This window comes from Copadichromis virginalis, linkage group LG16, assembly GCF_057382275.1.
Source record: "Copadichromis virginalis isolate Kocher_CV1m ecotype Utaka linkage group LG16, C_Virginalis_male_GT1.1, whole genome shotgun sequence".
NCBI classification, from domain to species: domain Eukaryota; kingdom Metazoa; phylum Chordata; class Actinopteri; order Cichliformes; family Cichlidae; genus Copadichromis; species Copadichromis virginalis.
In genome coordinates, this window is record NC_140633.1 from 18,448,141 (window position 1) to 18,464,518 (window position 16,378).

The 16,378-nt window shown below is 40.0% G+C and overlaps 2 protein-coding genes across 4 annotated transcripts in view; both read left to right on the forward strand.

The window, feature by feature from the left end:
* Nucleotides 1-6,367: 6,367 nt before the first annotated feature.
* Nucleotides 6,368-8,316, forward strand: LOC146690563 (mid1-interacting protein 1-B-like). The gene is made up of 2 exons (XM_085435715.1): nucleotides 6,368-6,443; nucleotides 6,670-8,316. Exon 2 carries the CDS (start codon nucleotides 7,016-7,018, stop codon nucleotides 7,508-7,510), a length of 495 nt encoding a protein of 164 aa, XP_085291841.1. The 5' UTR covers nucleotides 6,368-6,443; nucleotides 6,670-7,015; the 3' UTR covers nucleotides 7,511-8,316.
* Nucleotides 8,317-11,574: 3,258 nt separating this feature from the next.
* The window catches only part of LOC146690564 (cyclic AMP receptor-like protein A), a 51,647-nt gene continuing 46,843 nt past the window's right edge, over nucleotides 11,575-16,378 (forward strand). For 2 of the 3 annotated variants that reach the window (XM_085435716.1, XM_085435717.1), the window contains exon 1: nucleotides 11,575-11,764. In XM_085435716.1, coding sequence (XP_085291842.1) covers nucleotides 11,684-11,764 — 81 coding nt within the window. In that variant the 5' untranslated portion in view covers nucleotides 11,575-11,683. The remainder of the gene's footprint in view (nucleotides 11,765-16,378) is intronic. The other variant, XM_085435718.1, reaches the window with a different exon arrangement.

Here is a 16,378-nt window from a genome sequence, read left to right on the forward strand (position 1 = left end):
TGTAACAAAATACCTAAAGATACGATTTACAATTTGTTCCGGCTCATCCCTTGAATTGGGTGTCTTTTTTAAGCTTGAATGAGTCATGGGTCGGTGTTAAGTGGAAAGAAACATTCCTCTGAAAACGCTCAGGTGCAAGGACTGCACTGGAAATGAGTGAAAAAGTAGCCAATGTCCAAAGAAAAACTTTGAAATACCTTCAGAACTGCTCCTCAAGACCACTTCAAAAAAAGAAAAACTACAATAAAGTCTATTTTATTTTTTATTGCTTTTGACTTTTAAGAATTTTGCACAGCATTGTAGCCATTTCTGCATCATGATTTCCTGTTGTTTCCATAAGACTTCTTCTAACAATGTAGATTGCCATCACCAGTGTGTGAATGTGTGTGTGAATGCGTGGATGACTGAATGTGTAAAGCGCAAATACAGGCCATTTACCATTTAACACGAAAAAATCCCCACTCGGTTCACTAAAAATATTCACTTAAAATTGGGAAATTATATCTAATCCGTATTTGATTCACTAGATGGCTCGTAATTTGACCAGTGTATAGGGCCTCGGTTTAAACGAGAAGTAGAGAAAAGATCGGATTAAAAGTAACAACATGTTAAACGTAGGCTAAATAGACGACAAGCACCTATATGGTGTTATAATAATACCCCCTAAAAAGTCAAATGAAAATAAAATAAATGAACAAAAATGTAAATTTCCATTAAACGTGATCTCATCCTATAAATAATTTCACTTATGTTCTTCCAGTCCTTTCAAAAGCTCCCTCTTCCCGCATCGCTGCACACTCGCTAACGGCGCAGGTGGCCGTTTCTTTTATCTTATCACGCCGTGCTCGTCCACATGATGGCGCCTGGTTATCAGCTCAAAACGGAACTGTGGAGAGATTTCACCGAGAGAGAGAGAGAGAGAGAGCGTGCGGAGGGAGGGGGGAGAAAACACGGAGGGGAAACCGCATTTGTCAAAGCGCCGCACACACATTCCCCGGTCTCTGTGTGTCTGTTTTCCTCCCCTGCTGCAGCTGCTGCTGCTGCGGGCTGCGTCGGAAACAAGGCCGGAAAAAGCGGTGCGACGATAGGGGAAGAGAGGCTGGTACTCGCGGGGAGACCGCGCCGACCGACTGGGCTCGCTCCAATCTCGTTACGCAAATTACCGGCAGAGCGGCGCGGCAGTGGGTCCGCTAATGGAGCGTGCGTGCCGTTGCCTCCCGCGCCCTGCCTCGCCCTCGCCTCCGCCTCCCGACTGCACATAATGGGTTATAGGCTAGAGGGAGGCATTCACTGGGGAAGCGCTATTACTCACACGCACGGCAGACACACAAAGCGCCGCTCCAGAGCGCGTCGGTGTGTGCGCAGTGCAGCGGGTCTAATTATGAGGAGATAAGTCTGCTTATCGTCAGTCCACTTTAAAAAAAAAAAAAGAAAGAAAGAAAGAAAAGAAAAAAGAAAACACAGAACATAAGGAGAATTTAGAGTCTTTGCCTTCTGAAATGAGCCAGCGGACGGAAATGTGACCGCTCTGAGTGCGCGGTGGATCAGCAGGGCGGTCAGAGAAAACTACTGAGGTCAGGAGTTGTTGGGGGGCCCCTCTCCACCCACGCCCCTACCCCCCCCCCCCCCCCCCCTCACCCCCAGACTGCAAATTATAACCAGACTCTGTGGGAAAGCCTCAAGTCTCTTTTAATATCCTTTAAAACCCGTTTGTTGGGCTGTGTTAATTAGGTCAGAGTATTGCAATAAAGTTCAATACCTGAAGCCTCAAAATGACCGTACAGTTGAATCAATGTCCCTCTTAAACAGTTTAGAGCAATAACGATCATGGAAAAAAAAGTTAACTGCTACGACTGTGTTCATTTTAGCTTAGTATAACCATGCCGCATCCTATTTTTCCCCTAAATGCGATGGTGTGCACAAGACTCTTTCCCTATGAAGTTGCATCTACCTCACTTTAAGCCTTCTTTTAAGCAGCTTGACTTGACCTAGTTATTGTAGTTTGGCAGAGACTTTTCTCAAAAGCATCGGGACGCTACCAAAGTCGGAAAAGCACAGTGACATATTTAAAACTGAGGACGGCTTTCCTCCGATGAGCTTTAGCAGTCGCATTGTCCTGTGCCGGGGACATACGTCATTGTTTTCATGGGTTTTATGACTGCACTGTTCAGTTTACTCTGCAGACTTTAGAGAGTTCATTGCACAACAAACAGTCATCAGTAAGATGTTTTATTCAATAATTCAAAGATGCAGAAATCTGAAAAGAAAACCAAAAACCAATCTTAGCCAAGGTCACTGTGGCAAGGTGTTGATACATTCAGCAATCCCGAAATTCTCCTCCTGACGCTCAAACAGCTTCATTATTTTTAGGCCTTTTAAAAACACAAAAGTCCACAGCTTTGAAATGCATGTTAACGTAATTCTTTTGGGGTAACTAAATAGTCCAAATGTGCTTAAAATTTACAAATAAGTTACAATATTACATGAAATCCAACAACTGTACAAAAACAGGGAAATCACTCACTGCAGTATTGTTGTAAAGTTTTCAAACCCCTGTCGTGGTATCCCAAGTATCTGAAGTCCTTCTTACCTGAAAACATTATGTCATTAGAAGGTTCCCATTTATTGTCGTAAATGCTAATGTGCTACATTGGACGCTGCTCCTGATTTGTCTCAGTGATGGCTGCCAGCCTTAAGCGGCGCACGAGGTTCAGTATGAAAGACAAGTTGGGTTTTTTTAAATGGCTGATTAAAAATCGTATTAAATCCACAACAGGAATTACTTTGACTGCTTCGACACACACCCACACCCACACCCTACCGTCTGCACCCCACGGTGACGCCTTATTTACTGTCTTATAAAGTAAAATAGGAGGCCAGCCCCATTCCACCTGTCTGTTTGTGATGGGAGCTGTTGTCGCTGTTGTTCTCGCAGCTGTTGTTGTTCTAATTGCTGTTGCTGCTTTGCCTCAAGCTTCCCCGCTTAACTCAGACACCCCTGCCTCACACTTTTCAGCAACATGCAGTTGTGATGACAAGTACTAGAGTTCCCACTCAAGCTGCCTGTTCCTATAGCTCAGCACACCACTCTAACCCTCTCTCCCAACCACCTCCCCCTCCTCCTCTATCTCCTCTCTCTCCCTTACTCTTTGAAGCCTCGGGGATGATGATGACACCCGCCGTAATCGGTGGATGCTCAGCTCCTGACATGACACACAATCGAGAAACTCTCCCGAACTGATCCGGGTTTGGTTGTTGCATTCAGGCGCGGTACGTCCTCTGACAAGTGGAAAGGCCTTTCACGGTAGAATAGAGGAATTCAGTGAGGTGGGGTCCATGACTGACAGGTCTGTTGAGAAAGCAAAGCCAGCTCCAGTTTCACATCTCTCCTCTGCAGTGGTGCACATTTGCTCTGCTGACCTGTTTCTTTTTTTTTTCTTAACTAGATCTGGGATCAGCTAATCTTCAAAGCAGCACTAAGATTAGTTCATTTGTTTTCATGAGGCTTTGCAGTTTTGGAGCGGGAGGGATGTGGGACAGGGACAAGGCTCCAAGCACATTTGCTTTTATCCAGAAAAGGTCCTTTGTTTAAGCATTCACATTTTTACTTCTTCAATATTTTGCCTTCACTCTACAGCACAGTACTGTGCAAAAATCTTGAGACGCCCTCCTTTCTTTATAGTTTCCTTCCAAGGTGCTCGACTTTCTTTTAATTTGTGATAGTGATAGTTCTCCAGGCTTCTCCAGGGTTTGTTAAGCCATTTAACACTGACCTATGAATCATTCAAGCACAAAAATTGCACCTAACTCAAGGAATGAACCAGTGTTGAGGCAACTTAGCAAAGAAATGGCACTTTGTTACTAGTCGCATGTTGTAAAAAGAAATCATTTGCCCCCATGTTTTTAGTTGACTATGAAAAACACAGTTTTACACATCTCGGCATGCTGTGCAGAGTGTCCTTAAAAGATTTTCGAGGAAACTGGAAAACTGAAAGGAAAAAGAAGAAATGTCAGGCTTAAAACACAACAGATAAACAATGATAAGAATGACAATGATCCCAAACACACTGAGAATGCAGTAAAGGGCATAGATGAATAGAAAAACACACAAAGGAACACTGTCAGCCATGGATTGGCCTCCCCGGAACACAGGCCTCAACATTACTGAAGCAGTGTGGATCATTTTAACAGAGAACAGAACAAAAGGATTGTTAAAGAATGTCAGAGATCTCTACCTGAAGACTACTGTGTTGAAGAATAAAGGTGGTCAAACTATTGATTTTCAAGCTTGTCAGAGCTGCACAGACTCTCTTTTGGCCTTGTGTACTGTATTTCCATACATGTTTGCATGTTTCAATAAATCTCTGCGCCTAGTTCTCATTTTCCTAGCAAAATATAAAGAAATGAAGGCTGGCTTGATACTTTTGCATATTGCTGTATTTATTTATATGTTTAGGGCACTGAAACAGATGATAAAACACAGAGTACAGTGAAAGTCAAAAATAAACAAAAGCAGCATTACATTAATGCTTATATGCTACTTTTTGCTCATACTGCATTTCACAGGGAAATATATTTTGTCATGCTAACCTTTGCATTATAATTTAAAAAAGTACAAATTGGTTTTTGCTTAATATGAATAAGTATGAATCAATAATATGTTATAGAGCAATAGAATAATGACACACAACCTTTCTGCTTACATAGTGAGTAGTTTGATTCTTATACTTTAAGTATGTTTCATTGGTATTAGTAATACTTCCTCCACCACTGGGTGTGCGGTGGAAACGATATGACAAGGGACATAACAAAGAGAAGCTGTAGGTAGATTACGAAACACAGAGAGACAGAAACCCAGCAAACAGGTTTTTGTCTTCACATTCTCACAATTCTTGCTGAGTGAGACTTCTTGAATGCTGATGCATTTACAAAGAATCTAGAACAAACTGTGCCCGCATACATCATCTCCAAGACACACAGCATGATTCAGGCCACCCCTTTATCCGTGCTTTAACTTCCGACACATCCTAACATCATTCATATGAGCTTATCCCTGTTTTGATTTAACACATTTTGATTTAATGCCTGTCAACATGGTGGAATTTTATTTTTGCTGACGGTGGTATGTGGAAAACATGTGTGTACAGTTTCACCTTGGCCAGAAGTGTTTACCAAAGCTCAGATTTCAGACTCCCACTGGGTGCACCTAGTGTATCAAGTACTAATGCTGGGCTATTTCTGATGCAGGGGCTGTGTGGGAGTTCCCCTGTTTACCAGCAGCTGAAGGGCAGACGAAAATCAGCTACCCACCACCACTGCTGGAAACCGGCTGGTGCAACAGTTCAGATTTTAAGCGTAATCTCACAAACCTTGACAGCGCTGCACCTGGTTTATGGACTAAATTACCCCGAGAGGAGTTCAGCAGGCCTGTTATATTTCTGTTAGTGTGAGACTGGTACTCAGTAACGAGTAAACCTGTACTCTAATCACATTTTTTGTTACTTTAATTGCATTTTTGTTGCCATAGATGCACAGTATCCATGGTATTTCTGCCTATTATGGGTATTTTGTACACAAAATACACCAAAAAAAGAAATTGCTTTATGAAAAAACAAGTTGACAGTATTATAGACTGTAAGCATACTGTATATGATTAGCATAAGAGGACACCAGGCAACTTCCCTGTGCTATTAAACCAAATAAAACCTGATCCACAAAGAGAAAAAGGAATTAAAATTCAAAGATAATTGAGTGATAGATGTTGCAGGACATTACTGCCCCCTCTTTCTTAAAGCATTAATTGTGTAATGACTGTTTGCACTTGACACACCCCAACGTTGAAACACCCAGCTTTATAAAGTATTTAACACAGGCTACACCCCCTCCACCTGCAACAGTAAACACTTATACTAACGTTTAATACAGATAAAGAACCACTGAATACTTCTATTATACTGCTGCTTATAATTTGCTGATGTCACTGCTGTAGACTTGCTGCCTGTGCTTTTTTACTCCAGATCATGAACCCAGTAACTCTACATTAGTACCAGTTCTACCGGAGTGTCTTTCACATACAGAAAACAGGCACTACGTGGTCGAGCTCTCAAGGATTCCAATAACTACACTATAAATATACATCGTTGAAAGGACTTCTTCCACGTGTTGCTTCTGTGCTCTTTGCACGACTACCGTCTCCTCATTGGTCAAACTCGGACTTGTCCCGCCTCCGGGTCATGATTGGTTTGCCTGGAAACCAAAGTGATGGGCTGATGGCTTGGATAATGAATATTCATAATACCGGTCCGCACGCTACAGCCTCACCCTACGTGCCTCAGCTGTGTGCTTCATCGGAACAGAATGTGGGATGTGGTGATGTAATCTCAGCGACTTTTTTACCGGAAGACAGCGGTACACTGTAGGTTTACAGGACGGCACGTTGCACAGTAAGTGAAGTTTGGGATGAAATTGTTACGCGTAAATACGCACCGTGAAACATCGCGTGTATTGGGCTTTAATTGACGTCTGAACTCGATTTTGAGCTTTTTCTCGAGCTTTGCATCGGTGTTTGAGGTTTACTGTGGAATGTGTTCTAGTCTACCTGTCAACATAAAGCCACGCCTTTTCTAGAGAAAGCGCCAAATCTCTGTTCTCTGCTCTGTGCCATTTCAGGTCATTTGGGTCCGATTACTCTTGGTAGAACTCGACAAACAAGTTGTGGCACCGCCTTGAAACTACCTGTGTGTATATATCCCAGCGCTTTCGACGCGTTTCAGAACGATCGAGAAGAGCAAGCAACTGAGCGATAAAGCTCAAGAACCGAGCACGACTACCAGAGCAAGTCGCATGATTGCTTGAGGGCAGCCAATCTTCGCTGGAGCATTAACAGAAAAGCAGCCTCTGCGTAAAGCCGATCAGCGCGGTATTACAGCTGGGCACACACAGAAGAGAGGAAAGCGAGACAAGACATTCGGATCATTGCTTTCACGTTTGGAGGAAAAAAACAACTACCGCCAAGATGATGATGATGCAGCTGCAAGAAACCACAACTCAGAAAAACTCCCTCTTCAACGCCATGAACAGCTTCATCGGGGCCGTAAAGAACATGGACCAGACCATCCTGTTACCCAGCCTGCTGCGGGATGTCCCGCTGGATGAGGACAGCCAGATGAGCTCTCTGAAATCAGAGGAGGACGAGGGGGACATGTACAGCTACTACCAGCTGCTTAAATCTATCCGCGGGGAGATCGAGTGGGGAGTCAGGCACGGCACCTCCGACGAGACGCGCAAAGAGAGCATGAAAGTCACTCGCTCTCACTCCTCGATGTCGATGTCCTCCCTCTCTTCAGCCTCATCCGAGGAGGAAGACGAGATTGAAGACGAGAATCTGCAGAGCCAGTTCCAGTACCATCTCACCGGGCTGCAAATGGTGCTGTCCAAGCTCACTGACCAGGCTAACTCTCTCACCAAGCGCTACAAGAAGGAGCTTGGCATCGGAGGTTGGGGCCAGTAGAGCCCACATAAACTCTGACGCACAGACTCTTTTCGTTAACTGAATGACAAAAGTGTCTTCTTTGAATAGGCCTTCATGCTGCTGCTGCTGTTACTACTGATGAAATTCATGGACAAACATTTGAATGGTAGAAAAGAAAGCAGCTATTTTTATCTACAGGCCTAAATGGTGTTGGTCTACTTTGTGGTCTTGACTGTAGATGTGTTGATCTTGGAGAAAGCATTTGCGTGCTCATCACACTTGACTATATTTTTGCACTCCAAAGTGTCACACGCAGAATGCTTTCAGTTCAAGTGATCCACAGATGAAACGTATTTAAGCCTTTTATTTAATGTGTAATTTATTACCTCACTCTGTATGTTTAAGAGCCAGATGTTATTTCAAAGTTGGAGAAGAAGTGGTCTGTTGGATCTTAGACTGTTCTTCTGAACCACCTCACTGACAGGGATACTGACAAAAGACTTAGCGTCCTATCTGCGACACTGATGATGTTAGTGTGTTCAGATGAACTGTATGTATTGACTGTTGTTTTAGTCTAATGTGTCTCATGTAAAGTTCTTTGGAAGGAGGCAGATGCTTATTGTAGCTGCCCATGATCGCCTCATGTCCTAAATGGTCAATGAACTGGAAACGATGGATAATTCTTCTGGATGGAGAATGAGGTTTTCCATGAGATACATTAGTTATTGTAATTTTACCCTGTTATGTCCATCTGTCAGTTTAAGCCGATGCTTTTGTATGCACCTTATGCCCCATTTTTGTACTTGGTAATATTTGTCTTTAAAATAAACTTTTATAGAAACTTATTGCACTTGTTGTGTTTTGTTTTTTCTTTTTGTAAAATCACTGCAGTTTTACATTTTAGATAAAAAGTGGGAGATTATTATAGCGTATTATTTTGTTTTGTCTCCCTCCCCTCACTCCCAACCTTTGTGGCAGATGGTCACCCTGCCTTGAGCCTGGTTCTGCTCTCAGTTTCTTCCTGTTAAAAGGGAGTTTTTCCTTCCCACTATCGCCAGGCACTTGCTGATTGTGTGATTGTTGTGGTTTCTCTATATTATTGTAGAGTCTTTACCTTACAATCTAAAGGTCCTTGAGTTGACTTTTGTGAACAGATACTATACAAATTGAATAACTATTGAGCAAAGACGGCAAAAAATGGAGTTATTTCTTGATTTTTACTTGGGATTTGCTTTAAAGCTAAACACCTAACACAACTGATCTTTCCTCTTTTGATCACAATGAAAGCCTGTAGGCTATTCTTAAACATTCAGAGTGTTGGTAATGTTAAGAGTTGCCACAAATTATGCATTATAAACTTGAACCATCTTTTTAAAATAATATGCAACATGAACATGTATCCAGAGATGGAAAGAGCCAGGTTATACATTACAAAAGAGAGAGAACGGAAACATCCAGACTTCCTGGTTGCATTCAGCTTCAATCCTTGACTTTTAAAAACGACTGGTTATCTCACAGTGATGATGGTTGTGTAAAGTCATTGTTCTGAGCTCTTATCAGCTGGTGACAGATAAAGTATGAGTTTTGTTAGAGTTATTTTATCATAACACCCAAATATTTTGTTGCTCAACTGCACTTTTGTTTTGTTTCTTTTTCTTTTTTGATCATTTGTGTTGTTGTTGGGGGGGAAAAAAATAGGTTATGACGCTGTAGCATTGTCTGCATTTTCTAAAGACAATCTCTGGGGAAAGGTGGATCTCAAAACCAGCAAGGGAATTAGTTGATCTTTTTGTATTTGCAGTCAATAGAGTGCCAACATATGCAGCCTGACCCAACAATACTGCAGTTTTGTCTGTGCTATGATAACCTCTCAGGTTAAAAACCAAAAGATTCACAGAAAGGCATTCTGACCTTCAGATTTACCACAATTGCATTCAGCCATTTGGAATTTAAAAACATGTTATAGAGTAGAAGTAGAAGGAATGCTACCTGCCAGTTAAGTTTCGAGTGACAACACCTTAACCCAACTGGGCTCTGTGTGATAAAAGGCTGATAATATTACATGTATTTGAATGCGTCGAAAAAGACTTGTTACTTCCTTTTCTTAAAATCTCATTGTTTCCTCTGGATATTTCCAACTGACTAAGTGTATGACACAGAAAGAAAATATGGAAAAATATTTGAAATTACATTGTTCAATCAGCATTTTCCTGCAGTCTGGGAATACCTGTGGCAGTTAGGTGTGCTCTGTAACTACTTTCATCAAACTAACATTTTACAGTATGTAAGCATTTTGGAATGCATGAAAAGGAGTGCCAAGTCTGTTGTGAATATACACATGTGTTACACATGTGTTACACACTAATGTAACACCCAGAAAACACCCAGAAAACAGATTTCCTTCACTGAGGTAGTGACAACCTCAAAGACCAGCAGGTACAGCTGGAGTTCCAGTGTAACAATAGGGCAACAAAGATGCACACACCCACTTTCCACTTTGATTCTCTGTTTCATTCACACTTGTGTAGAACTGCAGAAAACAAAAAGCCACAATCATCAGCAAATAAGGCAATTTGAAAGGAAAGGTGACATTTGAGGAATGAAGCGCACTTAATACATTCATCTCTGTGATGCAGCCAAGCTCTCTACAGCTAACTGAAATAAAGATTTTTTTTTTTACTTTTATTTAACTTGTATATTTAATTATACCCAATGCAATGCATGAACAAAATCTACAATAACTAATAGAAAGCTACTAATGGCTACTACACTGGGTATCTCTGCCTGTTTGATATGGCAGATGCTCTTCCTGATGCAGTCCCAAAAGGAAAAATTGCTCCTACGAATGAACTGGGAATCATTAGGTTGTTAAGTGAATGTGTAAACCACTCCAATATTGAGACACAAAACATGGAATGAAGTGAAAACATTGCTTAATTTTCTCTTGCCTGTCTTGTTTCAGAGAAACATAAAATTTACACATCCTTTAAAATGCATATAAATAGAGCCTAGTCCACAAAAATAAAAAAATCTCCAAACATACACACCTTGAAAATACATCTCAGAGGTTTTGCACAAAATCTAAACCCTGCCCATGCGAAGGACAAAGGTAACATGCTTTGCTACATTTATCAGTAGTCTAAATGAGCTGGCAGTTTGTAAAAACATCCGCTGAGATAGTACAATCTTATCTTAATCTCAACCTTAAAATGGCTACCAGAAACGACCAGAAAGGCTTTTGTTGTCAGTCACCAGACAGTAATACTGCAACATGCTTTAATGGAATCACAAGGTTATGTTTTGTGGGTTGTGCTTGTTTATGTTTGTTTAATTATTTGTGCCCATAATCACATTAGACATGGGGGACTTTGCGACCTCTTAGTTGCATACTAAAGGTTAACTGGTATGAGATATCTTGCTTAAATAAACATAAGAATGCAAAACTTTGTTCATGTGAACATTCACTAGCTTACTCAGCGTAAAGGTTCTTTTAATTTTGGGGAGATGTTATGCTATAATAAAAACAATCTTGTTATTTCATCATATTTTTATGGCCATATAAACCTTACACATTTCACCATAACACATCAGGACAGGTAATGTTTCTGCTTTATTGTCCCTTTGTTAAACTGGAGAACAGAGGTATGGTATTGTATATTTATTTTGAACATATTGAAATAGTGCAACAACAACAGAGAAAAGAGAGACACAAAAACTGAGCAAAACAAAACGAAAACAAAACAACAATACTTATAAATAGCTTGCATGTTCAAAAGGGAGTAGGAGGAAGCATAAGCTCATTTAATCCCACCCCTTTCCAGTATTTGATAACTAATCGTCAACACTTTTTCTTTCTGTTTATGCCCCATCCATCATAAATTCTTCCTTTGTTGAATGTATTTGCATTTATAACCCCACTAACACACCAAAAGATATACAAATTTACAGATATATACATATATAAACATACATAATAGTGGGTCAGAACACCTGATCAAAACCTTACCTCATCACTGTACTTTTCAAAAACCATATTTTTGTATGGCTTTCAGAAACATGGGCTACAAAACGTCTGCACTCGATTTTTTCGCAAACAGTGTCTATCAATTTTGTCCCCCTGCGCACACGGTAGAAACAGGAAGTTAATGGAAAGCTACAGCAAAATAAAAACAAATCGAAGCGAAATTGGCTGAAAATCGCTGCGAATCAAATATGGCCAGTCCAGATCCAAAGTCAATAAGTAACGATTCACGCTGCATATTTTTTAACACTCATTCAGGAGACTATCAATGCGTAAGTAGTTGACGTCAGTTAAACTTCAGCTTTTGGCTAATTAGCTAGTTAGCCGCGAAACGTTTTACCGTTTTTCTCTTCTGGGGGACTCTGCTGATTAAAAGAGAGTAAAAGAAATGTCCCATCCTGTTTTTAGTTAATGATTAGTTGATAAACAAAGACCTAACCCCTGCTTGGTTCCTGCTGCTAAGCTTTGGCACTTCACCCGATTTCATAGGCGTCTCCCATGCTAGCTGCGGCTAATCAACGTTAACGTCATTTCAGAAACCTACTGTGAGGTCCACTGGCTCATTAAACGATAACTGCACTCACCCACACTTAACCAGCCTTACACTGAAACACTACTGTCAATACGTATTGTTAACATATCTTAGTTTATATCTAAGCCGTAGGCTTGGAAAGAGTACGTTCATGTGTTTGTCTATATAAAAATGATACGTGAGCCAATTTAGTAATTTTAGATGTTAATTAGAATTTAAATTCATTCAACTCAATTAAATGTTCTTTTTTAAATGAGTGCCACCACTCATAGATTTCTGAGGAAGCGCTGGATCGTTCGTGGAGAACCATTTAGGCCTAAATGATGTGTGCTATCATTGGGCTGCTTGTTTACTAAAACAAAGTTTGTTTACTTTACCAAAACTAGAAAAAGTCGATTTTGAAAAATATTCATTAAATAATCCTGACCACCAAGTTAATGTAAGTAAAAGATAGTCATCATTATGCTGAATACTCATTCAAATTCAATGCAAATTCAGACAAGGCTTAATTTATATTAATGTAAGCAACTTTTCAAATTGTCACACCTTTTATTCTTTCTTTCAGATTTTCACAATGTATACACAAGTCTTTGTTCAAATACATTTTATAATTCAAACTATAAAGAGGCAATAGATTAAACGCTTTTGAGATTTGAGATAAACTATTGTTATTAATTAAAATAATATAACAAGGTTTAAATATACTGAATTTTTAACATTTATTTGCAGTGAGTTTTTTTTATTTTTTTTATTTATGGTAGTGCTAGACCTAGAATTAGCGCTTTCTGAGGAAAGAATGCCAGCTAAATGGAGTTACCTAAACAAAGGAAGGAAACTGAAAATAATTTGTCTTGTTTTGGTTATTTTTGTAACGGAGTTGCATTGATTAGAGCGACAGTCTCGATCTGATCAGGACAGAAACACAAAAGACTGACTGACCTTTGTTTTACCCGTGGTGTTCGCACATGATCCGATCATATCACATTCTGTTTGTTGTGTCATATCACTGTGTATTCTCTTCCTTTTAAACGCTAAATAGGTTTTGGTGGCGGGGTTGCACATGGGGTCATGCATAATTACTGTTCTTTAAAATAGGTTGGTGTCAAATAAAATTGTTTAACAATTATAAGAGACATGTATGAAGAAATGAAAGCCACATAAAAATTGTATTTATAACTAATTTTACCTCTTGACATGCAGTTTGGGCATCAAGAAGTTGGGACAAGACAACAGGTCATTTTTGGGGTTCTCAAGAGCTATTTTGTATTTTAAATAATATTTTGGAACCACTTTATAAAGCTAACTTTACATTTTGTTGGAGAGCAAGAGTAGTTTACACAGAAAATGCGTGTTTTAGTATTTTGTGCATGGAATATTTTCAAGTTCCTGGGTGGGACCAGAAGTGTCCTTGTAGAATGGCTCAGTAGCTTTTACTCCACAATATTAATTTATTAGCAGCAGCTGTTTATCCTCCTATAAATGAAACTACTCAATCTGTTTGAAGCAGTTAATGTTTGTACAACATGAAGGTAGTGCTAACATGTTAATACATCAGTAGTAATTATGCAGTGATAGAATAATGTAACAGAGTTTTATGCAGATATTGGCAGCATATCTGCGGTCAGTGATCCAGTTTTATATTCTGAATATCTGATTGTTGTTCATTGCCCTCTCAAAACCCACCACCTCTTTGAATATTATGGTGTTTGTATAGTGTCAAAATGTGTCAGAGAGTTGTGGGTTTTTTTTTGTTTTTTTACTATGGCAACAGCAGTTGCTTCAGGAAGAACAGTCTCTTCCTCAGCAGGGGGTTGGCAAAGGGCATCATCTGTCTGAACTGCTGAATCTCCTCTGCCTGCCACCAGTCCTTTGAAGCTAATTAAGAATACTGCTGGTGTTTAACCTCCTCAAATTTCCCCATATCACTTCACATCTTTGTTCCTGTTGCTGGCCCTCTGTTCTTTGCGTAATATGGATTGAAAGTCTGATGGTAGGCTACCGGTACATAGAAACTGCTCCTCTTATCTCTAATCCAAGGCCAAACCCTGCACTCTGGCGGCTCAAACTCTGTGTCATTCCTCTGCTGCTTTGGGGCTGTAGTGGTGTTGAACTGCCTTATGACATAGACAGAAAGCGCAACTGTTAAAACAGCATCTATCAGCCCTGTGCTAATATTTACAACAAAAAAAAGAGACAGAGAGACATGGCAAACAATCACCTTAAACCCAAAGCGGCTTGAGGGTTCAATCAGCACCTCTCTGCAAATTCAAGTGCCAAACCTGGATACTATAAGGCACTAGACATACAGGTGGTATGGAGTGTGCACTCTTTAAAAGGTCATTGATAAATAAATTTATCAGGCGTAGCTTTCTGCCTAAACCAAAGTTGACATGAGCTTGGGAGATTAGATTGGAAAGACAAAATCAGTACTTTTTCTGGTACACTAAATTTGCTTGTGTGAGAAGGTGTGGGTCTCGTGTGCCAGCAGTATCAGGCTGCAGGTTATCATCAGTTCTTGCAGCAGCTCAGCTGCGGTTGATAAAGTGTGCTGCAGTAGGGCTGTCTTGTGCGGCGCCCAGATCAGTAATGATGCAAAGGTAACTGCAATTTCCGGGGAAATAGCTGACTAACCCACATACAGATGTTCCTCAGTGAAGAAGGTAGCTATCTGAGTTTTTGGACAGTTTTTATTCATCGATTTCTTACTTTATCCTCTCATTATTAAAGATTGTGGGAAAGATGTTAATGCACATGTTTTTGTTGGCTTAGCAACACCTTGACAATGAGCCTTTCAGTTTGTGGAAATGTTTTGTTTTCAGACACATTGGAGGGTTTTCAAGCATGAGCGGCCCATTTGAGGTCATGTGAAATCAGATTTAATTTTAATTCTTTAATTAGGCTATTGCAATTTGATTTAGATTTTTGTTTTTTGTGAGCCATTCATAGGTGGACTTGCTTGTGTGTTTTATGCTTCATTGTCCTGCTGCATAACTTAAGTGCACTTGACCTTCAGGGCCAGACATTCTCCTTCAGGATTTTATGGTAGAGAGCAGAAGTTGTGATTACATCAACATCTGAAGCAGCAAAGCAGCCCCTGACCATCACACGGCCACCACCTGGCATGATTGTTACTTGTGTTGTATTTTGAGATCTTTTAGCCTATTTCACTTAGTTAGATAGATTATATTTAACTGATTTGTCAATTGAGCAGGTCTAGCAGTAATCAAGTCTGGTTGCGGCTTTTTGAAAATAAACAGCCTTTTTCCTCAATAATTCAAGTCATCATTTAATACCAGATCAAGATAAGTGGAAGGAGACATATGGCAACAAATATACACCGACCCTCTGAATGGATTCTGCTACATCGGATGCTTTGCAAAGAATTTGGTGTGTGGTTGATTACCTTTAGAGCTGAAATCTTTAAGTATTTAACTGATGGGTTCATCAATTAAAAAATATAATTAGCAATACAGTATAGTTTATACACAATCAAATAAGAAAATTAATAAATACTTTCTTGTTCCAGCTGCTTAATTGTGAGGATTTGTTGGGGGTTTTTTCTGACTCAGCCCCCGTGTCTAACCCTTCATTACATAGTCAAAGTAAACAGCCATATATGTTAAAATAAGGCTGTTTTCACTGAAGGTTCGTTACTTTGTCAGTTTTTAGTAGGAATGAGACTCAGAGGTAAAACTCACAACTATGATATGAGGAGAAAAATAAAAAATAAAAAAATGGAATTATGAGCTTTTGTACCCTGAGTGTTGTTAACATTCCTGCAGTACTACATTGGAAGTCCTTCACATGAAACGAAGACAACAGGAAGGCCACACAGACAAAAAAGAATGTTTGAAAAATATGCCTTTAAATAAATGAAATCTTTCCTATCTTAAAACCTTTGAAAGTCTTAACTTCTAAGTTATGCATTAAAGGAAGACTTAATTTTTTGCAGTAAATTTCCATCTTTTTTTGAAAGGGCTGGATATGACGCAGCATTTGTTTTTTGCGGAAGTGATTATCAGACTGATCGAAGGAGCTCCTTGTTATTGTTGATGTGTCCCTTCCGAGAACACACGTGTTGGATGTGTGCAAAGGGCCAGTGCAGCGATGTTGCATGTTGGATTGTGCGGACATGCCGTTGTCTGTTTTGTATGCAAGGCTTCTGCTGCTGGCTCGTTCATCTACCCAGACTGACAGGACTGACTCACATATAATTCATTCTCATCATTCTTTCGCTTTCTGAGATCAGTTTCAGGTTGCACACAGCTTTTAGCAGAAAATGTAGAGTGTCAGGTTCTAGCTGTGTCTGTGTTTCATTTCCCAAAGCTTCCTCAGAAACCCTTTCTTTATAGTG